This window comes from Caretta caretta, chromosome 10, assembly GCF_965140235.1.
Source record: "Caretta caretta isolate rCarCar2 chromosome 10, rCarCar1.hap1, whole genome shotgun sequence".
Classification (NCBI taxonomy): Eukaryota; Metazoa; Chordata; order Testudines; family Cheloniidae; genus Caretta; species Caretta caretta.
In genome coordinates, this window is record NC_134215.1 from 35,912,788 (window position 1) to 35,940,385 (window position 27,598).

General features: G+C 46.9%; 1 protein-coding gene across 10 annotated transcripts in view; it reads left to right on the forward strand.

The window, feature by feature from the left end:
- Positions 1 to 27,598, forward strand: part of PIGQ (phosphatidylinositol glycan anchor biosynthesis class Q) — a 72,426-nt gene that overhangs the window by 39,780 nt on the left and 5,048 nt on the right. For 7 of the 10 annotated variants that reach the window (XM_075132882.1, XM_075132880.1, XM_075132885.1 and 4 more), the window contains 2 exons: positions 291 to 352; positions 15,089 to 15,361. In XM_075132882.1, the coding sequence (XP_074988983.1) occupies positions 291 to 352; positions 15,089 to 15,361 (335 nt within the window). Of the gene's footprint in view, positions 1 to 290; positions 353 to 5,085; positions 8,658 to 15,088; positions 15,362 to 18,995; positions 22,090 to 27,598 lie in introns of those variants that run through there. The other 3 variants (XM_048866196.2, XM_048866195.2, XM_075132884.1) reach the window with 2 other exon arrangements.

The following is a 27,598-nucleotide window of genomic DNA, read 5'->3' on the forward strand; positions in this document are numbered from 1 at the left end:
TCACAGACCTACCCCCATTTAGTCTGAAAGCAGAAGGGAGACGTATACATGTACAGTAGCCATATGAAAAATGACTAAAGGAGAGTTTTCTGTCTCTCATTTACACGGGGTAGAGCATTCCCCTTTTCTGCTGGAATGCTGGGAGCAAATATAGATCATTATAGTTCCTTTGCCATAATCCCCAGGCTTGCTGTCTTGTGTGACTTTTAGGAAATCCCTTTCAACTCATTGATCCAAGTAGAGAATGGAGATTGTTCTCCTCCATCGTGGTTCTTTGTTTGTTTTTTCAGCTGGCGTGAAGTTCAGAGTCCTTGAACAGAAGGCTGGAAAACCCCTTCGACTCTTAATGCAGGTAAACCACAGGCTGCTTAGTGCTCACAGTTATGTCCTCTGCTATAGGATTGCCAGCAGAACTGTCCCTAGGATTCTGACTCCTTTAGAAAGAGTTCTGATAGCTCTCTCAAGATGGAATTCTAGGGAAAAGCATCTCCAAAGTTTCAGTGGAGTTCTGGGATATAGAGGTGGGGCGAAGTATATTTCACCTTGGTGCTGCAGTCTGTCACTCCTACTTAGTGTGCCTTGCTTTTGTGTTCATCAGGTTGGCTTCTAATGAAGCATTATACATAAGAAGCAGCATTCTGTATGTTACAAAATGAAACTTGAATAGTTGTGAGTAATGATGGTCCATCACTTCTGTGATTAGCATTATCTCACTGCTATGTTGTCTGCAGCTGTGCTTTAATAAATGCTGTGCCTTGAGAGAGGCAAAAAAGACTGGCCACACTCAACCAGAGTGGGAAACAGTTAAGGAGAACCAAAACCCAGCTCTAGTAAGAGGGCCTTCCCTTCCAGATGAGCTGAGAAGCGTGAGCTACTTAATGCACCAGTCAGCTTGGTTCATTGTAGACAGGAAAAGAAGGGTGGGTGCCTTGTGAAACTGTTCCCAAGTTTCATCTCGGGATTGCCCTGTGATGCGCTGAGGGGAGGAGTCTCTTCCTTGCTGTCTTTCAAATCTTACATTTTCCACCCTCTAAGGAATAGATGTTCCAGGAAGGCTGTTCTGAAAATGGGCTGACATGGTGGCAGCAGATAATTTCTCATTACAAGTGCAGGAGCAATTGTGGGGCCTCCATTTCCTGATCACTATTTGCAGAGCTAATACATTCTTGCCGTACAGTCTGCTGGTCAGTAGAATAGCAAGAAGCAAGACTTTGACACCAGTGGGCCAGTTTCTTTGCTGCAGCTGAGATCCACTTGTTCCAGTAGAAGGGGGGCCACCGAGAAGTCAAGTACAGCTCATCTATACTTTCACCTGGTTCCACCCCTGCTTTAACTCCTACTTGCATCTCCAAATAGGATAGAGCAGCCTGGAGCTAGTCTGATCTGCACCAGCTGGCAACAGTTCTCCAGGTACCATCCATGAGCTGGGTATAGCAGAACTAGACCATGCTCTGACCATACTGCCTGTTTCGTTTGCTGGGGCCAAGGGATGGCATAAGAGCCAGCTGCTCTGACTATGCTCACAGGGATCTCCCCCACAGGGAAGGTGTGCACAGTTTCTGCTCTCTTTGTGCCACTGGAGAGATGCAAGGCAATATGGTGGGGCTGAGGATGTGGCCACAATGATTATAGTGGCATGGTGTCAGAGTAGCAGCCGTGTTAGTCTGTATTCGCAAAAAGAAAAGGAGGACTTGTGGCACCTTAGAGACTAACCAATTTATTTGAGCATGAGCTTTCGTGAGCTACAGCTCACTTCATTGGATGCATTCAGTGGAAAATACAGTGAGGAGATTTATATACACACAGAACATGAAAAAATGGGTGTTATCATACACACTGTAAGGAGAGTGATCACTTAAGATGAGCTATTACCAGCAGGGTGCGGGGGGCGGGGGGGAGAAAACCTTTTGTAGTGATAATCAAGGTGGGCCATTTCCAGCAGTTGACAAGAACGTCTGAGGAATAGTGGGGGGTGGGGTGGGGAATAAACATGGGGAAATAGTTTTCCTTTGTGTAATGACTCATCCACTCCCAGTCTCTATTCAAGCCTGAGTTAATTGTATCCAGTTTGCAAATTAATTCCAATTCAGCAGTCTCTCCTTGGAGTCTGTTCTCTCTGGTCACTCGATCTCTGACCTAAAAGTCGCAATATTACAACAAAAAGACTTCAGAAACAGACTTCAAGGAGAGACTGCTGAATTGGAATTAATTTGCAAACTGGATACAATTAACTAAGGCTTGAATAGGGACTGGGAGTGAATGAGTCATTACACAAAGTAAAACTATTTCCCCATGTTTATTCCCCTCGCCCCACTGTTCCTCAGACGTTCTTGTTAACTGCTGGTAATGGCCCACCTTGATTATCACTACAAAAGGTTTTCTTCCCCCACCCCCTCCTGCTGGTAATAGCTCATCTTAAGTGATCACTCTCCTTACAGTGTGTATGATAACACCCATTTTTTCATGTTCTGTGTGTATATAAATCTCCTCACTGTATTTTCCACTGAATGCATCTGATGAAGTGAGCTGTAGCTCACGAAAGCTCATGCTCAAATAAATTGGTTAGTCTCTAAGGTGCCACAAGTACTCCTTTTCTTGTAGTGGCATGGTGGTGGCTGCTCCAGGTTATAGGGATAAAGGAGTTAGTTGATGAGTACAATAAGATCTTGATCAATAGGCCCATCACAGAAAGGAATCTTCCTAGTGTGTGGCACCGTATATTGTATCAAGAGAGGTTCAGAAGGGCCTGGATACACAGACCCTCTATATCCTGGTCCCTCCCTCAAAGGTCAGCATACAGTAAAGGTGGCTTTCTGTTGCAGTGTGGAGGCAGTAATGCCAGGCAGGCCTGTCTCAGAAATCCGGTGGGCCTTACCACTATCAGATCAGGATTTGCAGCATGAAAATCTGGAAAACGTCTTTTGACACAGATTAAAATTCACACAGTGATACACTGAGCTCTGTGTAGCAACTCATGCTATTTCTGTCCCCAGCTTCCATGATAGGCTTGCCTTGTGTCACCTCCCCATTATCCCCATGTGCCTTGTTACCCTGCGGAGCGATGCTTCCCCACACCGTGCCAAAGGGGAGGAAGTTTGTGTGTGTGTATAATTGTGCGCACATGTACAAAAGATAAGACCTAGATGATTGAAGATTCTCCCTGTCTCTGGGCACTAAGCTGATCTAGGTGACAGCCGATCAGAAACATATGACAATGTCAGGATGAAATAAAAATGATTTGTAGACTGATCTGAATTGGGCGGTCTCTGCAGCTGGTTTATGAGGATGTTTACTTCCCTTGGGATTCAGCAAACGATTGGTTTTTTATTTTAAAAAAAAAGTTCAGTGTCGTCAGAATGTAGAATCCAAATACAAGTATATTGGTGAGGGCAGGAAGATTCCATTGCTGTTTAATTCACTCCCAAAAGCAGTATGCAACTTAGTATTTAAACTGGGTTTTAAAATAATGTGTTCTGTAAACATATCAAAAAATACTCCTGGCTACCAGCTATTGGCTTCCCTGATTTTCATGCAGCCAAGTTTTATAAAAGGGGATCTAGAGGAATTGACTCCTTTACAACTTTGATCCCTCTCTACACATTCACCCAGAAATTTCCTTTTCAAGAACAACCTGTTTGCAAAGGGTTAAGCGAAAGAGGAAGGGAAAAGGGAACGATTCCATTATGAAACAAGGGAGGTATATTTTATCAGTTTATACAGCCTTGAACTACAGAGATTGTATAAAAGGAACTCATGACAGCAACTTCCCTAACAAAACTGTTGTTTTTTTAAATTTAAAACATGACAGTAAGACGCTGTTGTGCTGTGCTGGGTTGAAAGCCATTTCTTATCTCTCAGTAGGTGAAATTCACTCCTATGCCACCAGTCCTCCACACAGATATACATTTCAACTAAATGGGCATAGGAATATTGTGTCCAAATAGTCAGTGGCCTCACTTCCCTAGCAACAATCCCTTGTCGTCTCCCGCAAATGGACCTGTTTCCATCTAAGATTTAACCGTGTGGATGAAGCTGGGTGACTAGCTAGTAACAAAGTTATTCAAATTTTGTTTCTTTTTCTTTTGGCAGATTCCTTGTGGCCCCGATCTTGAACAAATTGAATCTATTCAGAATTACTCTCCAATAACTTAAGTGATTAATTATTGGTCTGGAGATTGAGAGTATTTGAAATTTGAGCTGCATTAGTTATTTTGGTTAGACAGACAAATCACATAGTATGATTCTGTTTCCTGACTGGATGAGCACAGCTCTTCAATTTCTGCTACAAATGCTCATCTTGACAAATTCAAACCTCGCTTCCTGTGAATCTGCTCAGTATTCACTTAAAATTATTTTTCCATGAACATGTCTGCCAGTGAACTCATTCACTAGCAATTGGTACAAAGCAAATACGAAAGAGATGTGAACCCAGCTGAAGAGAGTTAATTTTAAAATGTTACTAACTAGTCATGTGAAATGTTCTGTGGCATGCATCCAGTTCTAATTGGACTTGAGGTTGAAAAAGGTGGAATAGGTGCTGAGTTTAGTGTATGCGTACGTGGATTGCTGGATTGGTGCCACAGTGCTCAGCCTCTTGCAGAATTGAGCCAATAATTAATCTTACTGGTATATTCCACAGAGTGCTGTAAAAATGTGTCCCCAAAAGAGTATTCTATTGAATGCCATGTCTGTGGACATGGTTACAGTACAGTTTCATTGTGTCAGATTGATGAAACCTTAGCAGTGCTCTAAAACCAGGCTTATGACTTGGGCTGTGCCTCTGTTTCCCTATCTGTAACATGAGGGTAACAATTCCTTCCCCACAGAGAGATTGTGAGGCTAAATTCATTTGAGATCCGCAGGTGGAAAGTGCTATAGAAGAAAAAAGAATTCTTACATAGCCAACAAACTCTTGTAACCCATTTGTGTGCAGCAGTATAGCTGGGAGATTCTAATAGAGCATTAATGTGATTGTACAAAGGCAGAAAGAATTGCACATGCACACACACGCACCCTTACTCTCCTCATTGTTCACACCATCACCTGTTTTCATTGCCATTGTCCCTCTTCCTTCTCTACTTCCAGATAAATCCTCTGTCCTATGGCAGCGTGGTGCAGACATACAGGCTCCCAACCTATGCTTGTTACCCTAAGGATTCCTGGAGCTCTCTGTGCAAGAAGCTGTTTGTTGGAGAGCTGATCTACCCTTGGAAGCATAAAGGGGAGAAGCAGGACTAAAGGGAAGCAAATGAGCCAGGCCTGAAAGAATGAGCCAAAAATCACCATTCAAACCCACTCACGGCTCCCAGGCCCAGTGAGCCTGGACCCAGCAGCTGCTAGCTGGGACAATACTGTCAAATCCTCTGCTGAGACTTTGGTAATGTGCGAGGAGGGGCTTCATTTTAAATGGGAGTGTTTTTATATAATCTCCTTCAACTTTCCCCCTCCTATATGGCCCCATCCAGCTGACTTGGTTTCCAGGCTGTTCTCTGTTAATGAAGTGTTATTCCACCCTAGAGTACACTGTTCCTGCCTGGCAGCACTAGGGGCCAGAGGTTTAACCCTTCAGTGCCTCTCCACAGCAGCATACCATGTAAGCCAGGGAATAGCTCCTGATCGGCCTGATGGTCTGTTAGTCTTTCTATGTAAGTTCATGGGGCCATATTAAAGCTGCCCTGGGACCTGAGGGTGATTAAAGCCAAAACGCTGAGGTGGATTATTACATCCAGGTATTCTGGACCTTTCAAATTCGTGTGTTCAAGCCAATTCATCAAATGCATGCTCCCAAACTGGATGGTCAGCTTGGAAACAGTACTGGTATGTAGCCCATTGATTTGTCCCATTGCTTTTTCTTTGGTAGTAGAATTGGCTTTATCCCACTGCAGCACCACAGCAAGGGTGAGCATAGAAAAAAATGTAGCATGGAGGCCAGAAAACACACACTGCTCTGGGACCATGCCTAACCCACCATTTACAGCAGGAACAAACAGAGGTAGGGTTTCACCACAAAAAATCATCTTTGGCCTAAATATTCTTAACGGACTAGTGATGTTGGATGCGTCTGTTTCTCAGTGCCCAATCTGAGACCTTTTAAAGGGGCCTGATTTTTGGACAGTCCAGACCCTGTAATGGCTCACAAAATTGGCCTCTAAAACTACTAGTTGCTTTGGAAAATGTAGACCCCACGTCTTAAGAATACTTTTCTTGCTGACGGTACTAACCTCCAGATCACAATGAAAACAATGGTCTCTTCCTCTGTCAGATTTTAAGTACATACACATTATGGTGTCTGTTCCCCTTTCAAAGTGTTCCTCCTATTAACCCGAATGGGAAATACATTAATGTGTTGGCCAGGCAGTAGATTCTTTAGTATGTACCTAACACATACATTTCTGTAGTTTAAAATAGAGACTGTATACAGATGTGTAAGTACACTGTGCCTAGGTGTACAACAGTCACTTCCCATATCCTAAACGGGATATATAGGGTTGCTGTGCACTGTTGCCAGCTTGCATTCCAGAGGTGGCTGCATTACATTGGTGGTGAAAACAATAAGGAGTACTTGTGGCACCTTAGAGACTAACAAATTTATTTGGGCGAAGCTTTCGTGGGCTGAAACCCACTTCATCAGATGCATGAAGTGGAAAATACAGTAGGAAGATATATATACAGAGAACATGAAAAGATGGGGATTGCCTTACCCATTCTAATGAGACAATTCAATTAAAGTGGGCTATTATCAGCAGGAGGAAAAATCACTTTTGTAGTGGTAATCAGGGTGGCCCATTTCAAACAGCTGACAAGAAGGTGTGAGTAACACTATGGGGGGGAGGGGAGGGGAGGTGAATAGGAAGGGGAGATAGGTTTTTAGTTTGTGTAATGACCGATCCACTCCCAGTCTTTATTCAGGCCTAATTTGATGGTGTCCAGTTTGCAAATTAATTCCAGTTCTGCAGTTTCTCATTGGAATCTGTTTTTGAAGGTTTTTTTGTTGAAGAATTTCCACTTTTAAGTCTGTAATTAAGTGTCCAGGGAGGTTGAAGTGTTCTCTGACTGATTTTTGAATGTTATAATTCTTGACATCTGATTTGTCTTTTTTTTTTTTTTTTGCATAGAGACTGTCTGGTTTGGCCAGTGTACATGGCAGTGGGGCATTGCTGGCACATGATGGCATATATATGTGATGTGATATATGCCATCATGTGCCAGCAATGTCCCTCTGCCATGTACATTGGCCAAATTGGACAGTCTCTACACAAAAGAATAAATGGACACAAATCAGACGTCGAGAAGGGCAGTGGTGGGTGAGTGATCTTTTGTCCCATCATGCTGTTCAGCCTGGTTACATGGGCTTGAGGCAGGAGGGAGGATGATTTGTCCCCATATAGGTAATATGCTTTGAGCTCTTTCTGGGTGAGTAAGCACTTGTTACACTGGTGTACATGTAGATTAAAATCTTCACTAAGGCTAGGTCTCTACTTGGAGCTAGGGGTGTAATTCCCAGCTCACGTAGACATACTTGCGCTAGCTCAGTGAGACTTAGTTCACTAAAAATAGTAGTGTAGCTGTGGTAGCATGGGCAGCAGCAAGCGGCAGCACGGGGTAGCTGTCCTGAGTACAAACCTACCCAGATCCCATGAGTAAGTACTCAGGGCGGCTAGCCCATGCCACCGCTGCCTGTGCTACTGTGGCTACACAACTGTTTTTGGCACGCTAGCCCAAGTATATCTACGCAAGCTGGGAATCACACCCCAAGCTGCCAGTGTAGACATAGCCTCAGAATTCAGCCTTCACCTTTGCATCCACAGGCATGAGTTGAAAAAACAAATTTGCTTACATAAATATTTAAGACGTTCTCTAAAACATTCCTTACACAGCAAAAGTAAAGTCTGCCAGAGTTTTACAAGATGTCTCCAGGTCCTTAGTGAGGTTATTGCGCAAAAGACAGAATGTTATGCTGCCGATATGGTTTGGGGATTAGTGCAATCAGGAGAACGTTTTCTTCTTGCATGGTCCAAAACAAAGTATATTGTTGAAAGCAACTAGTTTGGCAAAAATCCCTCTTATCGCCCCTAATACTGCAGAGGGTTTTCAATGAAATCTTGATTTGTAGGTATGACATACCCCAGGGTGCAATCTGGACTGATGTGTCCCCTTAGCTCCCCAGCCTGTGATGCCTTTTACACTGCTTTGCTGGTGAACAGCAACCCCTCCATGCTCTGCACGCACACAGCCACTAGCATGTAAAATCACTCCCAGATCAATACAAGAACGCTGTGCCCAGCCTTCCATGAATTACATACAGGGTATAATAATAATAATAAGAGAGAACCTGGATTTGTGCAGGAAATGGCCCACCTTGATTATCATGCACATTGTGTAGAGAGTTGTCACTTTGGATGGGCTATTACCAGCAGGAGAGTGAGTTTGTGTGTGGGGGGGTGGAGGGTGAGAAAACCTGGATTTGTGCTGGAAATGGCCCAACTTGATGATCACTTTAGATAAGCTATTACCAGCAGTACAGTGGGGTGGGAGGAGGTATTGTTTCATGATCTCTGTGTGTATATAAAGTCTGCTGCAGTTTCCACGGTGTGTATCCGATGAAGTGAGCTGTAGCTCACGAAAGTTCATGCTCAAATAAATTGGTTAGTCTCTAAGGTGCCACAAGTACTCCTTTTCTTTTTGCGAATACAGACTAACATGGCTGTTACTCTGAAACCTACATACAGGGTGATACCCACATATCCCTCTGTTCCAGCCGTGTCCCCAAAATGTGTTTCTTGTACTGCTCAGTAACCCCCTGGACAGTACAAGCTCATAGATCATAGAACCCCCTGCCCTGAACCCCCTCATACATCTTGCACCCCTCCTGTGCCCCAACCCTGTGCCCTGATCTGCTTTCTGCACACCACACCCCCTCCTGCACCCCAACCCCCTGCTCCAGCCCTACATTCATGGCCCTGCATGCAATTTCCCCATCCAGATGTGGCCCTCGGGCCAAAGAGTTTGCCCACCCCATCATAGTTTGATTATGTAATGATTATGCACCAGCCTTGTTGACCCTAAGTAGAGTTTCCCAAATACTTCAATCCAAACACACACTGGTGTATGTAAAACAACAAAACAATGTATTAACTAGAGAGAGACAGATTTTAAGTGATTAAAAGTGATAAGGCATAAAAGTCAGAATTGGTTACAAAAGAAATAAAAAGATAAAACCACAAGCTAATTCCTAAACTTTATCAAGGCTAATAGGTTTAAAAGCACAAGGCCCATCTCACTGTAAACTGTAGTAAAATTTCTCAGGCTGCATCTCCTTCCAACCTGGGACCATTCCCCTTCTTAGTTCAGTTCTTTCAGAGTCATTGATGTCCTGAGCAGAAAGGGGTGATATGAAGGTCACTGTCTCTTACTTTATACCCTCCTCCTCTCTGAGAATTACCCCCTGCCAGGTATAGACAAACAGGACTCTCTACATGAGATTTGAAACATTCCTGTGTGCAATGTCATTTTTTTGTTTATACCTTCCCATTGCTGAAGAATGGCCGGTTAAACCGGTAATGGCTCTTTGACACCAGTTTGGGGTGCCAGTGTGTCTTTGTCTCTGAAAAACTGGTTTGGACCTGCTTGTCTTAACCTTGGAGCAAGTTATAACAATGATACATAGTAGAAGCTACTAACTTCTCACACACTGTTAATACACACATTTTACCAGGACAACAGTATTCAGCAGATTATGAGTTTTCAACTGATACCTCACAAGGCTTACATTGTACAAAATATATCGTAACCATATAAAAGTGGTGAACAGGGGTACAGGGTGTCACAGTAGGTGGCTCCAGACCCCATGGAGTTCTGTGCTGGTCTTTAATATTCAGTGTGTCAGTTTTGCAGTTGTTTTAGAACAGTGCAGAGTGCACAATGTATAAACTGTTGTCTCCAGCATAGGTCTCATTAAGGCCAGATTGTGACCCCTTATGTTAGTGAACAGTCGCAGTCAGTGGAACTGTTCTTGTGACCAAGAGGTTTAACAATCTGGCCCTGAGCAATTAAATAACCCTTCAGATTTGCTTGCTTGCTCTGTGAGTTCAAGAGCCAGATTTTAATGCCCTTACCTTCAGAAATACCTTACACCTCTTGTATTTAATCCCATTTAAACACCTGTATCACGCCACTGTCTTCAACTCCAAGTAGGAACCTACAGATTTCCAAACTGAATCAGTTAATTCCATAACTGCTTACTGCAGGGTTCCTTACACCTCCACCTAATCTGGTATCCTGTCTCTGACAATGGCCTATAATAGCTCCTTCAAGGGAGGTGCAAGGAACCCTGCAGTAGGCAGTTATGGGATAACCTGCCCACAGGAAAAGTCTTTTCCTACCCTTTTACCCACCTGGACAACCTTAATATCTTCACTGGTGGGAGGGCAGAATCTGAAGACAAGAGGATGGCCCAGCCACTGGAACTTTTCTGCTAGCAATTCTTTGATACACAAATGCAAAAAGAATCCAGTGTGCTCTACCAGAGCTCAGCTGGTCCTGCAGGGCTGACAGCACTGCACAGATGAACCTGAATATGCACAGGAAGAAGATTGAAAAAATGGCACCTTAATTCAAAACATAGTCACTTTTCACACTAGAACCACACTTTACACTGCATCTATCAGCAGCTCTGCCACTAGGGCTTTGCCTCTTCAGCACCTCCCACTTTTCCAAGCCTTCTTCCAAATCTTGGATCTAGCTGGTTAAGTCTTGTTCTTGTCTGAGATCAAAAAAAAGTTTGGCCTTCTACAGATCACTTGTCTACTGTTGTTAATAGATTATACCCCACCCCCTTTCAGAGGTTGTGACGCTTCTTTTTGGCAAGTGCCAAATTTGCTAGATGCTTCAGTGTTAAATTAGTTCTATAAAGACTCTGACATTGATTTAAGAGTTGTTAATTATCACTAGAACTGACAAATACCCTCCTGATCAACCTAACACACTAACCCTTCTGAGACCCACAAGGTTACCCTGGTTTGAGTGAGAGAACTAGGAAATGAAAGCCACTTCTGGACATGATCCCTGCCTGGGCTCTCCTCACTGGGAATCAGGTTGCTACTGACGCTCCTAGTGCTCTCTGCCTTCGATAGGACTTCAGCCTACAGATCCCCTATTTTCTCTGCCTGGTGTTCATCATTTACCTCCTTTGGGTTGCTAGTGTGGGAAAGCCAGTATTAAAACCTTTTTTGGTTACGAACAGAGAGACATTATAACAAAGCAGCATTTGTCCGGCTCAGGGCTTCTCAACCCTACTACAGCCACCCTGCATATAAGCATTCTTCTATGCTGGGATCAGCATCCTTTTCCACTCCAGCATGGGCTGTCCCCCAGCACTAATATTTCTTTGAGTGAGAGAAAGAGCTGCTTGTACTGTGGGGCTGACTTAAACACCCAGAACGTGCTGCTGTTGAAAGGAAATAGAAATCGCCCTGTCAGTTCTCCTGCACAAAGGCCTGGCTTGTGGTTTTTGGGGTTTTCCACTAATGCAGTCCTGCAGTTGGACTCAAACCTTGTTATGCAGGCCCAGCCACTGTATACAACTGAGATCCATATACTGAAAGCTTTCACTGCATGCCATGCCATCTCCAGTGATGGAAATACAGATTCTAGATAACAGGAAACAGATCAGTGCTGATATGTTAACCCCTGTTCTACAGCCCCACTGCATGCAGATCTCTTGCTAAAACCAATATGAATACAGCTCACAGGACAGCCCTTAAGGTAGCTACTGCAATTCTATACGTACACTATATTAAAGTGAATTTTCAAAGCCTTTAGAAATAACCTGTAAGACTCACACCACCCTCCTTACTGAGACTAGTGTGAGAGTCTCTCTGAGAGAGTTGCCATTCCATTGATACATCTCAGCAGGGTGAAAACACCTGAGGAGCCAGGTTATTGGATATTTCCTGATGAGTGGTGGCAGAGGAGCTTCCTGCCAGCTCTGATGTAGATTAGAAAGACAGAAGGAACCATTCTGCCCTGATGACACCATACCCCATCCCATTAAAGCCAATGGGGTTGCATGGCATGTAAATTGGTGCAAGGGCTGTGATTCCTACTGGAATGTATAACCAAGGAGGATGGAGTTTTGAAGCTTGTTGTATGGGGAGTTAAAGAAATCTGCAGTGATGTAACTAAATCAGTGTAGTTATTCGGTGTAGCTACTTAACATAGACACGCAGCACCAATGTAAAGTGGGGTGCGATGGGGTATACAGACCACACTCAGGCTGAAAAGGGTTAACAAACTGCCAGGAGCACAATCAGCCCCACCCACTTGGGTGTCAATCCTGTAGGAACAGGATGGAAAGGGGAGAGCTCAGTCAGTTGTGGCTGGCTGGAAAGAGAGAAGACCAGCTGCTCTCATTTGGGGATAGAAGCCTGGCTGGAGCCAGGACTCAGTAGAACTGTGCTGGTTAGAGCCTCCCTGGCAGGCAGGCCTGATGCTGGACTATTTGGGTTTATCAGGGACTTGCTGATGATTAAACCAGGCAGCAGAGGGTGTCTCACCTGAGGGGAATGGTGAGATCTGCAAGCTGAGCCTGGGGGCAGGTAGGATGAATAACCTCAGAAGGGCTGAGAACTAAGTCCAGCTGGAATACAGGTGCCTTTATTTCATGTTTGTTTTGAGACTGTGACCTTGGGCTCTGCTACCCCAGAAGGGGAGGAGGCTAAACGTTCATAGTGACTCAAGTCAGAGCACTGAGCCATAAACCACCAGAGTGGGCTAGAAACCCTGTCAGGGAAACTGAGGCAGAGCAGCTGCAGAGCCATGCTTGACCTCAAGGATGCGTATAAGGGTGGCGACCTGACAGCATGGGGCTTACATCAGTAATTTACCAGATTACATCTCAGTAATGCTGCAATGTATCTAGGTTGGGGTTTGCACCAGCATAGCTACATCAGTGTAGGTACCAGTGTCAATGTCTCTAAGGTAGAGTGGGCCTTAGGGACCAATGGAGGAGCTAGCCCCTCTGTCTGCAGTGGTAGATCCATGCTGCTCAAAGGAGTTGAGAGGTCAGAAGTTTTCCTTAAGTTTAATGAGCAACCTTAAAGCAGCTTCCTGCTGTGTCCTCATAGAGACAGTGAGCTGTTTTCTTCCGCCCTACACTGCATAATTGCCCTGTTGCGCTTCCACCTTCTCGCTTGACTATCTTTAAAACACTTTTAAATACTTAGTGATTTACTCTTTTCTAAGGTTAGACCTAGTGTATGTTACACTGGATTAGAGATGGACCTGAACCAGAACCTCCAATCAGGAATTGCGTCTTTTTCTCCCCTTCCAAATCTGCCTCTGTGGTTTGTGTGTTTGGGGGACCTATGTATCTTTGCTGTGGTTTTGTAATGTACTCAAAGAAACACATGGTGTTGTGAAACTGAAGATTTCCCAGTGACTGTTGTATTTAAACCTCCAGTGATTAAATCTTTCTTAACAAGAAGATACCAAAAAGGGTTGCACAAACACTTGGAGCTTATTCTGAAATGCTGCTGTGTGCGTGAGAGAGAGAGAGAGAGAAAGCTATTTTAAAAGTGTCAGTCAGTTTTGCGTTTAATGGACATCTGCTGCCTAGCTGCCAAGCACGAACAAAATGTGCACATACAAACGAGACTGGTGTTTGTTTTAAAATGCCACTGTTATGCCACTTAAAGCCGAGACTTCCGTCCCATCACAACCCTGTTTTAAAATGTAGTAGACTAGCTTAACAGTTCAATGAGCAAGTCCTGGCCTAATAAATGTAATTGACTAGTGCTCACTGTAATAGTTTGTCATAACAAGAATGCCTGGCATGGTGGTGAGGATCTTAGCTTGACTGGCTGTACTGTCATGGTGGATTCACGTACAGCTGGGGCTGAGAGAGGATGTATAATAGAACTGCATTGTACCAATGTCCTTTGATTTTGAAAGCCTGATGTTCTGCATTTGCATTATATGACCTAGTGGTAGAGATCTTTGAACTCCTGGCAATCATTTCTTAAATTAGCTATTTTAATCAGATCTTACAACTTATTTTGATTACACTAGAATAAAGATGTTTTTAGAAAAAGTATTTACTCTCTGGTCCTGACTGTGATGCTGTGATGGGCATGGGAAGGTGGCTAGCCCCTAGGTTCTGCATCTGCAACTATTCAAGGTCAGGCAGATGAGAAGTGAGCCTTGCAGAGCCTGGCATCTGGACTCCGGTTGTCTTTGTGATTGGACTGCCGTTCTTGGTCCTGAGCATCAGGAACCGACTTGCTCTGCGTCCACTCTCCATGTTACAGATGGTGATCTGGCTGCTGAATTGCTTAAACTCTAAGGATTTATGTGACACATAAAGTTGACTCACTCCCTAAACCCTGCACTTGCTGTCACCGAAATCAATGGCAAAATCCTCACCAACTTCCATGAGAGCAGGATCAGACTCTAAAATGCTTTATTCCTTTCAATGGGTGCTCTTGGTCCTAGTGTAACTCAGTGCTTACTAGAGAGGATCGTGTTGCCTTTGTCATGCTGCTTTTTCTCCCCATGGTGTTAGAGCTTCTTAAAAACTGGAACTCTTGTTTCCCTGCTAATCTGAGACACTTGCGAACACTGATTTGCCTCCTTGTGGCTATATGATGCCAAAGCAGTCCTGCCTTCTCTTGAGCGGCGAACAGCAGAGAGGCTAACAGAGGGAGTTTGCCTGGGATCTGTCTGAGAGGAGGTACGCTAAGGGCTGCATTAGGGAGGCTGTGTTGGTGAGTGTCTGTTGTGGGGACAGTTTGACCGTGTGCTTGATTGGTTTTTGAAAAGTGTGACTTGGGAGTGCTTTGTTCCAGGTGAGCCTTGAGTGGGCCTGACTGTTATAAAAAGCCAGTCAGCTGCAAACCAGCTGAGTGGCTAACAGAGGGAGTTTGCCTGGGAGTTCGCCCGGGGAGAGTCCACTGAGGCTTACATCTTGCCGGCTTCTCTGAGTAGTTACTACAACTCCTGAAGAAGCTTGTAGAAGGAAGGTAATATGGATGGGGAGCATTCAGCTGTTGTGACCTGCACTGGATGTGCTATGTTTGTCTTTCTTCCACAGGATAGAAGCGACTTTGTCTGCACAAAGTGCAAGCTGGTCTCCATATTGGAAGAGAAGGTTCAAGGTCTGGAGAAACAAGTATCGACACTGCGTTGCGTAAGAGAAACTGAAGATTTCCTGGACAGACGTCAGGTTATGCTTCTACAGGCACAATGCTCTGAAGATTCAGAGCAGGCTGCGCAGCGGGGACAGGAGGACAGTGAAGTAATTTGGCAGCATGTGACCTCCAGAAGAAGAAAGGGGAGCGTCCATGTACCAGCAGCGGAGATACAGGTAAGCAACCATTTTCGTGTTCTTTCCACAGGTAGTAATGCAGAGAGTGGACTAGATGATACATCTGAGGGAAGGGAACAGAAGGAGACTCCGCTGATTGGAAGGCATAAGATGCACTGTCCTAGGGATGGGGGTTCCACAACCACAGCTCTGAAGAGGAGGAGGCGGGTGGTGGTCCTTTCTTTTCTCCACTGAAATTCTGACACGTGTGCCTGCATGCTCTCTGATTTCACTTCAGTCCCTCTCCTGCCTTCCCCACCCCTCATGTTTCAGCAAGAGTTTCATATACAGTCTTTAATCTACAATCCCACAGGTCCCTGGAGAATGTTATTGGCAACAGTGGGAGGGGGGAAAAATGAGGCATAAAAGTCAGAGTGAACAGCGCTGAGTAAACTCAGCAGGACAGCTGCTATTTAATTTTTCTTTTGTACATGTTGTGATGAGCTGTTGACGTTCAGGAAGTACGAGTGGAAGATGGACATTTTTGGCTGCTACTATTCAGATAGCAGAAGAAAAGAAGCAGTATTAACTGTGAGCCATGGAACCAGCACCAAAACACTGCCTTCTGCGGAAGGATTGGAAAAGGATGGATGGGTGGCTGGCTAGATTGACCATCTCCTTGTACATGAAATGCTGGATGAGGCCATCTGCCAAAGCTGGTCTCTTCTATTTGAATCTCTTCATAGAGCCAGGTTTAGTTTTCATTGACATAACCTTCTCCCAGGGAGGCAGATTTTATTTTATTTAAACAGAATTTGCCCAGGTCCTCAAAGGTATTTAGGCACCTAACCCTCATTGAAATCAACCTTTGAGGATCTGAGTGAAAACCTTTCCCAGATTAGGCCCAGCCATAAGGCTAGAATTTCCATGGAGCACATCAGCAGTTGAGCTGCACCGAGAATTTAACTGCCTTGAAGTCTTTAAACCATGATTTGACTTCAGTAGCTCAGACATAAATGAGAGGTTTATTGCAGGAGTGGGTGAGTGAGATTCTGTGGCCTGCATTGTGCAGGAGGTCAGACTAGATGATCATAATGGTCCCTTCTGACCTTAAAGTCTATGAGTCTATGTGGCATACATCAAAATCAAAGCAGCTTTTGGTTCATTTGACAGGTCAGTGCTTTGGCTTGCAGTGAAAGGGGTTGGTGTTCCAAATGTTCTGCTAAATCTGGTGCCCTTTCACGCCAGCACCAGTGCTGGAATGTGCATTGGTTTGTGGCTTTTGTTGCATTTCTGCATACCTTCAGGTGTCCATCAGGGATGTATTCTTGCCCCAGCGCTATTCCGTTGAGCTATCAATTGGATATTAGGACTTGGCACTCCACATGTCAGAATCAAGGTTGGTCAAAAAGAGTTTACCGACCAAGACTACGCCAATGATGCTTTCCTGCGTGTGCAGAAATCAGGGAATTTCAGCCCGCCTTCCAAGGTCTCCAAGACACTACGTGCACTATGTGGTTGAACGTCTCATGGCAGAAGACCAAGGTCCAGAACCTTGGAGCAGGGCCACAAGAACCCTAGTGCAGGTGGGTTGAGTACCGAGGAGAGCATTGATGAGTTCATCTACCTAGGCTGCAAGCAGAGTTCAAACAGTTGCCACAAACTGGACATTCTTCAACAAATAGGTCTTGCTGCCTCCTGCATGAAGGCCGTGTCTTGTTTGTGGACGCAAAAACGTCTTTGCAGTGAGACAAAGTTTAGGATCTAGCAAACCTATGTGCTATCGGTATTGCTTTATGGGTCAGAAATCTGGACGCTCTTACAGGCAGACTTGGAGCAGCTGGAGGCATTCCATATGCACTGTCAGTGACAAATCCTGAGCATAAAGTGGTTTGACTGTGTGAAATGTCTCGCAGAGATCTGGCCTTCAGTCTCTCATATTCAAAAGTGGCAGGACAAGCTCTTCAGTAATGTCACCAAGATGGACGAAAACCACCCCAGCGCACCTTACTCCTAAACTTTCCATCAACGCAAGAAAGGGGACATACCTTGATCCTTCTTGGCTCCACCCAGGGGCTCCAAGATTCGTGGATACACAGGATTGAGCCAGATTTGTGAACGTCATTATGTGGTGCCTGGACTTGATGCCCTCAACCCTGGTCGCTCTGGCTGGTGCAAGGGTACTCGGCAAACTGTGTGTGTTTGATGACATCATTGTTTGGGATGTGCGGCTGGCTGGTTTGCCCTGATAAGTGGGCAGGAGTCTGTTGCCTGCTCTCCCTTCCCACTCCAGTGTTCTGCCATCTTATCGGGTGTGGCAAGTGTTCGTGCCTTGAAGAAAGGTCAATTCTAGCATTGAGGAATCCACTTCTGATCTCACCAGAGGCCATTTCCAGTCCATCTGGTCTTCCTGCCTCCCTGTTCCCCCTGCAACAGAGACCCTGCTCAACCCCAGACTTACTGCACCCTGAACAAAGACAGGGAGGGCGCCACATATCTGCAGGCTTACTCTTGTTTAATCCTTTGCTGCACTCACTTCCCACGAGTGCTAGCAATGGGAAAGGGGTAACTGCTTTCAAGCTACCATATGGCAATCGGAATCTGTGGGATTTAAATGTCTTGTTGAAATACAGTCCCTCTTCATTAGAGGTGGAGACTTTAAATATTCCTCAGTTGAGTGATGTGAGGCAGTCGGTCTGAGTTGAGGGATTACTTGCTGGGGAGGGAGTGTGACCTAATGAGTTGGATACTGGAGTAGGAGGCTGGAGCCCTGGACTCTGTTCCTGGCTTTGCCACTGTCACGCTATGTCATTTAGGACAAGTCATTTTGCTTCCCTATGCCTCAGTTTCCCCACTTGTAAAATGGGGAGAATGGCACTCCCCCTGGCTTGTCGCTGATTTGAAATCTGTAGAGGAAAAGCACTCTGTAAAGTGCCAAGTCTTATTAGAGTACCTGCTTGTTCTAGATTTAACATCTCTGCAGCACGCATCCCTGTGTCTCTAGGCCTTCAGTGGACAGACCATGTCATCCCACTGCTCTCTCTTCCCGGGATTTATTTTTAACTAAGTGCATTAGTCTGCATCTCCCCTGGAGGTACCAACAATAAAGTGAAAGCAGAAAGTTCTCTGCTGTGCAAAACCCTCCTTTAACCCACTTTCTCTCCCGGGGCAGAGAGCTGAACGAAACTGGCTGAGTCACTGGCTGTTGTTTCGCAGCAGCAGGAACTCTCTCTTCTCCTCTGTCCCTCCAGTGTCTGCTTTGCAAAAAAGCAAGGGGTGCAGTCGCCTGACCAATCTGTGCTCCATCATTAGCCTGAAACTTTGATGCGCCTTTCAAGTGTCAGGAAGGTGCAGTGCACAGGCGGTGGCTTTGCAAATGCTGTGTGCATTCGTGCATTGATTCCTGGTATTTTGTTGCTCAGAGTTCCAGTCCCAGCAGGCTCTTGGTATAGGATAGAAATAGCCTTGGCCCGAGTCAGGTGCCGCGTATTATGCTGAAATGTTCGCTCCTCCTTAAACATCCATTGATCTCTTCTGGGGAGCAGGGCAGTATCTGGGATACACTGCCTCTCGTTAATCATGCAACTCAGGTGCTCTTGTCCAGCTTTTTAGCCACGGCTAGTGTTTATTCATTCTGTTACGAATGTTTCTGCCTCTCACCTTTCACATGGCACATTTTGCTCTTCCTGTTTAGGAGCTTCGGCTGCTCATCACGGTGGGAGCAATAACATCATGAAGGGCCCCTCTGTAACAGCAGGTTAGCCATCTGGCACTGGAAATACAACACTGTGGCACTGCGCTCTCCCAAGATGAGCTAGCTGGCCGCACCGCCTCAGGAAGACGATAGGCTCACGTTGAAACAGACAAATGCTTTGCTCAGCCCCCATGCTGACATTCCCAGCACCAACTTCTGATGTGGTTTGAATCTCAGCCACTTTCTTTCAGACAGAGCCTACTGGGAAACAACAATGACTCTAGTGGCCTGAGTCATCTTGGATGGGGCAACAGACAGTCGGGACCTCCAGGCCTGCCTCTGCCATCGACTTGAAGGGTGATCTTGGGCAAGTCACTGCAGCTGAAATGTTCAAAAGTGGCTCTGAGTTTGGGTCCTTCTATATCTGATTGCCCAAATCTAGTCACCTAGGGCGTGATTGTCAGCGGTGCTGTGTTGCTAAATTTGGGCACCCAAGAAGCCAGACACCACAGAGGTGACCATTAAAATTACATTGTGGTTCCAGTCCAGTTCCAGGTGCCAATGCCTCAGAAGACACCGTTCTAGCTGGTGTTAACTGGCACCCCGTCAGCAGTCTCCTCGCAACAGGCCACATACGCACCCACACGCCCGCCTGCCCCCCCCCTCCCCCCATGGCACGAGGGTGCCTCTGGTTGCTTTTCACAACCACTCCGAGCCCAGCTGCAGGAACCTGGCAGATGACAATGTGCAGGGAGCAGGAGCTGCCCATGCTGTACCTGCTCTGTGGCTAAACCGAGGACTTGAGGTGCTAGGGCTGGTTGCTCTGGCATCTTTTATCAGGACTGAATTCCCACACTCATTTAGGCAAGGCAAGCAACTGCCACAAGATGCTATAGCCATGGACTAGCCTGCTGGTTCAGTATTGATGGTTGTCGCATGGGCCTCGCAATGGGAGTGCTGGTGCCTATGTAATTGGATGGGGCAGTTCGTCTGGTTCATCTTACATCGCAGTATCAGTGTCACTGTCACATCTGGCCTCTCTGCAGGATGCTGTTTGGTAACTCCCTCCAGTGCAGAGTCAGGCAGTCCGCGTGTCCCTGCAGCATCCATGGAAGCACAGGACTGAAGCCACGGTCCCCATCTGGTGGTGGAAGCGATCTCCCGGGATGCCATGTGCTGCAGCAAGCTCTCCCCTCCCTGTGCTCAGAGTGCTGACCGAGTGGCTTTTGGAAGCCGGCTTGAATTGGCTTTGCTGAAACATGTGCTACCCCAAGTGCTGAGGTAGTCCTGGGGCTGGCGAAGGGCCTCTCCATTCAGCCTCCCAAGTCCTGTGGTTTGGAATCTTGGTGTTTTCCTGCCTGGCACAGAGAGCTCCCTGGAGGAGGAAGGTGAATCATCCATGCGGTAAAGGCTGCTTTAGGTAGCAATTGTATTAGTTGTAATTAATATTTCATATAGGTAAAAAATCTTGCTGCTGCTGCAGCAACTTCAGGCATGCAGGCAGAGAGAGAAATGAGTACAATGAGAGAAGCTGGTGGGAAGCAGAGCTGAGCGGCTGACTCACCACCACAAGGGAAGCGGGGGCTGGATTGAGTTCTGCAGCCCGACAGTTTAGGGTTTCCATCCCTCTGGCCAAGGCAAGGATTACAGGCAGGAAGATTTCCAGGCCATCATCCCACCTGCCAGCAATTATGGTCTACCATTGGTCAGGCTTTTGAGGGCTGACCATGTCCCACAGAGGTGCTGAACCCCCGTGGAAGGAGAGCTGAGGGTCAGGCCCTTAGTGGATGCAGTAGTACGGCGAGAGCACTCACAGGAGGAGGCAGAGGGAACTGGGAAGAGACTGCCTGCTGCTTCTTCAGACCACAGGGAAGATGGGCTTTGAGATCAGCAGCTAGGCCCCATTGTCCTGAGGGATAAAGGGGCTTCTGGGCATTCGTAGTTTGGAGACAGCATTCTCGGCATGTGGCACTTAAAGGGAGAACTGGAAACAGCCCCCTTGTCATGGGCGGCATGTGGCATTCTGACAGCTGCGAGGGGCAGGATGGAGACTGCACTACTGGGGCAGGATCATAGCAATGCTGGGTGGCTCATGCACCTTGAGCTCGCTGAATGAGCAAGAGGCAGTAAGTGTGGGACACAGAAGGCTGGGGTAGCTGAGGTGCCCCTGTCCCACACAACACATCCTCTTCCCCCCCCACCCACCCATCCACACACAGCTGTAGAAAGCTCTCTCTGGTTTTTCAGTGCTGTGGATTATAAGTATTTAATGAATTGCCAGGTCACTTCCCAAGTAGGTTATGAATTATTCACTGTCACAACACTCTGGCAGATGCCCCTTGCCTTTGACTCCTAATCAGTGTCGAAATGATAAAACGCAGAAGACTTCCCCGCCCCCGCCTCCGTATCTCGCACTCCTCCTGCCCGCTCCACCCCTCTCTTCCTCCCCCCCCCCCCCCCCATTCCTGCTTGCTTCTCTCTGCTGATTTGGTTTTAAAATGTGGAACTTGGGGGCGGGGGAATGAATCGCTCCATGGCCAAGGATCCAGCCTCTGCAGAGAGCGCAGCTCTTCAGGCACCATCTTCTCAGCCCTCCCAGACCTCACTGCTGGGCCAGGAGCCTGCCCGGAGTCTCTCAGAAGGATTTCTGTAGCCGGAGGAACTCTTGTAAGTGACATATTCCTGCATTTGCCATAGAGAGGCTGGAAGGAAATGCAGGCCTTCCTGCCCAACCCCGAACAACCACATGCATTTAGACATCCTTCACACACCAGGGTGACAAGCCTACAGAGCCAGAGGGGCAGCATGGGCCATTGGTAGGGCCCTATCAAAATCACTATCCGTTTTAGTCAATTTCACAACCATTGGATTTTAAAAATTGTAAATTTCATGATTTCAGCTATTTCATGGTGTTGTAATTGTAGGGGTCCTGACCCATAAAGGAGTTGTGGGGGGTCACAAGGTTACTGTAGGGGACACTGTGGTACTTCTACCCTTACTTTTGTGCTGCAGCTGGTGGTGGTGCTGCCTTCAGAGCTGGGCAGCTGGAGCAGGGCGGCTGCTGGCTGGGAGCCCAACTCTCAAGGCAGAGCCGCTGCCAGCAGCAGCGCAGAAGTAAGGATGGCCTGGTATGGTATTGCCACCCTTACTTCTGCGCTGCTGCTGGCAGGGTGCTGCCTTCAGAGCTGGGCGCCTGGCCAACAGCCGCCTCTCTCTGGCCACCCAGCTTTGAAGGCAGTGCAGAAGTAAGGGTGGCAATACCACAACCCCCCTAAAATAACCTTGTGATCCTCCTGCAACTCCTTTTTGGGTCAAGGACCCCCATTCGAGAAACATTGGTCTCCCCCATGAAATCTGTATAATGTAGGGTAAAAGCACACAAAAGACCAAATTTCATGGGGGGAGACTAGAATTCACGATCCATGCCACATTTTTCATGACTGTGAATTTGGTAGGGCTCTAGCCATTGGGCTGGACTGGGCTTGAAGACCTGGATTCTAATGCTGACTCTGCCACTGATTTTGGGCAAGGTGCCTCTCTGCTCAGTGCCTCATCTCTGGGTGCCTCAGTTTCCCTTCCTGCCCTTTGCCTTTTTGGATTGTAAGCTCTTCCGGGCAGACTGTCCCTTGCTGTGTGTCAGTACCATGCCTTGCAACATACAGGCCTGATCTGGATTGGGCCCCCTCAGTGCTACCGTAATGCAAATCATTTGTATGATGAATTTTGGCTGATCCATATTGTGGGCTGTTCCCCTGGGGCCTCGGAGAACTCAGGGAGAGGCCCCTCAGGAAGTTTCCACCAGATCACTCTTCAGGGGGCACTGGTTTAAAACCACCCTGGTAGTGGAACAGTTTGTGGGGCTGATCCTGGCATGTGGCTATTAGGGGAATGCACAAAGGCACAGGTCCATCTGCACCCCTCAGCGCTCTCCAGGTCCCAAGAAACATGATTCCTCAGCTAACCACTGCCCCTGGGTGCCCCTGAGCCCCAGCAGGCAGCTCCGTGGGAGGCAGAGGAGGGTGAGTTAGTGCTGACCAGGCTCCCAGCAACTTCCCCACACACAAAATCCATGGGCTGAAATGGAAGATCATTGGATCCTGCTTGTTGCAGACCCTAGCAGGCGCCCCTTCCTGGCCACCCACTAAGGCTGCTGTGAGGGGCCCCATTTTCTGTGCTCTGAATCCCCAACCTGTTTCAAGCTCCTGGAACCTGAACAAAGCCCAGCCACTGCGCCTGTCTCAGGGTCTCTAGGCACATTCTGAGGGCACAGACCTTCCATCCAGTACCCCCCCCTCGTATGGGTTGGGACCCGCTGTCTAGCCACCTGGCCCCTCAGGCACCCCTGTAACCACCTTTCAGACTCCCCAGGGCATGAACCACACCCCAAGGGGTGTTTAATGCAGGGGCACGCACAGCAGTTGTGAAGCAGCCAACACACACACTTTGGACAAGCTCACCAGTGTATGCTGCTCTTTACAGTTCATTGTGGAAAGCACAGGCCAGGACAGATCACAGGGAACCATCTGTGATGGGTTCTCCCTGGGTTGCCACCTGGAACTGGGGTACCAGTGAGCCCCCTGACCCACCAGCCTGGGCTCCCTCTCACACTGTACTGCTGTGACAAGCTGCAAAGCCCTCCAGCCTGCATTTTCACCAGCATTCATACAGGTAGGGACACACCCCGCTGCCATTACCTGCAGGCTCTCAGCCACTGCTTAGGAAGGCTACAGCCAAGGCAACTTCCAGCTCCATAAGCACGCACACCTTCTGGAGTATAAACCCAAAATTATACTGTCTTGTCCTGCACAGGAAACTGTATAGCATAAGATCATAAAGTTCACCTCCTCCCTCAGTGTTGAGAGGAATATGCAACAGCCTTTGACCCTTGAGCTATGATTCCCACACACTTCACTCTGACTCATTGGTTTAAATAAAGCAAAAACAAGTTTATTAACTACAAGATAGATTATAAGTGATAGCAAACAGATCAAAGCAGATTACCTAGCAAATGAATAAAAATGCAAACTAAGCTTAATATACTAGATAGATTGGATATGAATTAGCAGATTCTTACCCTAAGAGATGATACTGCAAGTTCTTAAGGGGCAAGCTACACTTGCTTTACATCTTGGAGTCCCCAGGTGTTTCATTCACAGGCTAGAAATCCCTTAAGCCTGGGTCCAGCACTTCCCCCAGTTCCGTCTTTGCTCCTTGGGTGTTTCCAGGAGTCTTCTTGGGTGGGGAGTGAAGAACAACTGATGATGTCACTCCCTGCCTTATATAACTTTTGCATATGGCGGGAACCCTTTGTTCCAAAGCTCGGTTTCCAGGCCAGTTTGTGGAAAAATACTGACATCTCAAGATGGAGTCCAGCATCATGTGGCCTGGTCACATGTCCTTGTAGAGTCATAGCAGCCAGTATTTACAGCCTGTTTGGAGTGTTCACAGGAAGGCTCACCAGGTGGGAGATAAGCTTCTCCAAAGGCCTATTGTTCTCCCTAATGGCCCATTGCCCTGAATAGGCCCTTCCCCACCCACTATCTAGACTAAAAGCATCTTGTCTAGTGGGCATCACCCAGGTTTAACTACATTTGAAATACAGATACATAGTGAATATTCATAACTTCAGATACAAAAATGATACATGCATAGAAATAGGATGATCATATTCAGCAAATCATAACTTTTCCAATTACATGACTTATCTTGTACAAAATGCATCATAATTATGCCATAATCGTATTATAATAATATCACTGTGAAGAATATGGGGTGTAGTGTCACACCATTAGTGTAAGTGCAACAGCCCTCACTGCTCCCCCATGCGTTGGGGGATCAGCCGTGTTCCATCAGGCAGGCAGGGGCCTCTCACCACTTACCTGCCTTAGCCCTGCAGCAGCCTCCCTCTCAAGCTGGTGCAAAATGGCTCCTTTCGCAGTCTCTACCCCAACCCAAGTGCTTTTATAGACCTAACTGGGGTCAACCTGCTGCTTTGTTCTACCTTCTGGTAACTTCCCAGTACTCCCAGCCCCCTTCCTTCAGGCCAGAGGAGGAAGTGTCTTCTCCCGGCTGGAGCAGCCATCTGCCCAAGGTGTTTGACTCTGCCTAGGCCATCCTGGCATGCTGATCGTTCTGGGTATGTATACGCTGCAGCCAAAAGCCCACTGTCCCAAGTCCCACAGCTCAGCTCAATTGACTCAGGCACAGGCTGTGGGGCTAAAATAGCAGGGTAGCTGTTCAAGCTGGGGCTGAGCCCAGCTTGTGAAACCTGGGGAGGGGGCTCCAGCCAAAACATCCATACTGCTATTTTTAGCCCTGCAACTGAGTCAGTTGCCCCAGGCTCTCAGACTTGGTGCCATGGGTATTTCTTTGGAGTGTAGATACACCCTCCATCATTGGCTCTGGCCTGGCAGAGACATGACACAACCTGCCAACTCACAGAGAATCCACATCCATATATACTTTCCATACCCTAGTAACTTCCAGACACAATTCCATAAACTGATGCACAATCCCAAATGGTCACGGTGCCTTGGCCCCATGCCCACAGCAAGAATGCCTGACCCACGTGGAGTCTGGAGAGCAATGGAGGAGGTTCCGCATGGTCACAGAAGGGGAAGTGACAACACAGAAGTACCTCCCTATCCTACTCCCTGTTTTTCTGATTCCCATAGCCAATGTAAGTGGAGGGATGATTAGAGCCCAGTATGTTGTGAGAGGCTAGATGCTGGTCTCTGGATCAAACACTGAGCACAGGAGGAGATACAGAAAACATGTATTAAGGCCTGGCTCCTCAAAGGAATGTAGGCTTCTAACTTCCACTGAAATCAGCTTAAATAGCTTAGAAGATCTGGGCCAAAAGACCAATCAACCGGCAACTCCCCCGCTCTAATGTATATGCTACCCTAGCCCTCCAATCTCACCTCATTTCAACATACCTTTCTGCGATACACATTCAAATCCCATAGGAGTTCTTGAACATACAGTGGCACAAGACAGACATAAAGAAGACTCAATAAATTGGCACTTGCTAACCCACTCCAAGGAAAATATGGGTCATCCTATGCAAACTCTGGAGAGCTTTGAGCTAGCATTCCTTAAGCCATGGAACCTCTGCTCAGCTCAGTTCATGAAGCCATGACTTTTTGGTCTTTTGGCTTTGGTACAGACAAACATACCCACAGCCATTCAAAATAAGCCAGAGGTTTCACAGGATTCGGTACAGCCCCTCATGTTCCAGCATTAAAAAATGCTGCTCTGTTGGTTTTGAAATGTGTATAGAATCATAGAATCATTTTCAGATTACACTAAACTGGAAGGAGTGATAGATACACTGGAGGGTAGGGATAGGATACAGAGGGACCTAGACAAATTAGAGGATTGGGCCAAAAGAAATCTGATGAGGTTCAACAAGGACAAGTGCAGAGTCCTGCACTTAGGAGGGAAGAATCCAATGCACCGCTACAGACTAGGGACCGAATGGCTCGGCAACAGTTCTTCAGAAAAGGACCTAGGGGTTACAGTGGACGAGAAGCTGGATATGAGTCAACAGTGTGCCCTTGTTGCCAAAAAGGCTAATGGCATTGTGGGCTGTATAAGTAGGAGCATTGCCAGCAGATTGAGGGATGTGATCATTCCCCTCTATTCAGCATTGGTGAGGCCTCATCTGGAGTACTCTGTCCAGTTTTGGGCCCCATACTACAAGAAGGATGTGGAAAAATTGGAAATAGTCCAACGAAGGGCAACAAAAATGATTAGGGGGCTGGAGCACATGATTTATGAGGAGAGGCTGAGGGAACTGGGATTATTTAGTCTGCAGAAGAGAAGAATGAGGAGGGATTTGATAGCTGCTTTCAGCTACCTGAAAGGGGGTTCCAAAGAGGATGGATCTAAACTGTTCTCAGTGGTACCAGATGATAGAACCAGGAGTAATGGTCTCAAGTTGTCATGGGGGAGGTTTAGGTTGGATATTAGGAACACTATTTCACTAGGAGGGTGGTGAAACACTGGAATGCTTTACCTAGGGATGTGGTGGAATCTCCTTCCTTAGAGTTTTTTAAGGTCAGGCTTGAGAAAGCCCTGGCTGGGATGATTTAGTTGGGGACTGGTCCTGCTGTGAGCAGGGGGTTGGACTAGATGACCTCCTGAGGTCCCTTCCAACCCTGATATTCTATGATTCTGTGATTCATGTAGAGAACATTTTTGGCAGTTTTAATGCTGCTGCTGCTGCTGCTCCAGGCCCCAGTGAGTCAGAGGGATGGGGCCCTTGCTCAGATCCCCAAACCCAATCACTGCAGTGATTCCAGAGAGTGTCTTCACTATCAGCTTCCAGAGAAGCCTAGCTCAGGTACGAGCAGCCACATGGCAAAGCCCAGCCCAAGTCACTGGGTCCTCACTGGTGCTGCGCTCTCTGTGCATCGCTAGGACTTCTGGGGTCCTTTGTGCTGCAGCTGGCTAAGCCACTCTTAAGGCTTTCCTAGCGAATTGTGGGGAACCTGTCTGTCCTTCTGGGTACATGGGGGGAATTGTGGGAAGGCATCGGAGGATTAGCCACACTCGAATGATTTAGCCTGTGTCCTCACTGCAAAGCAGGTGGGCTACCA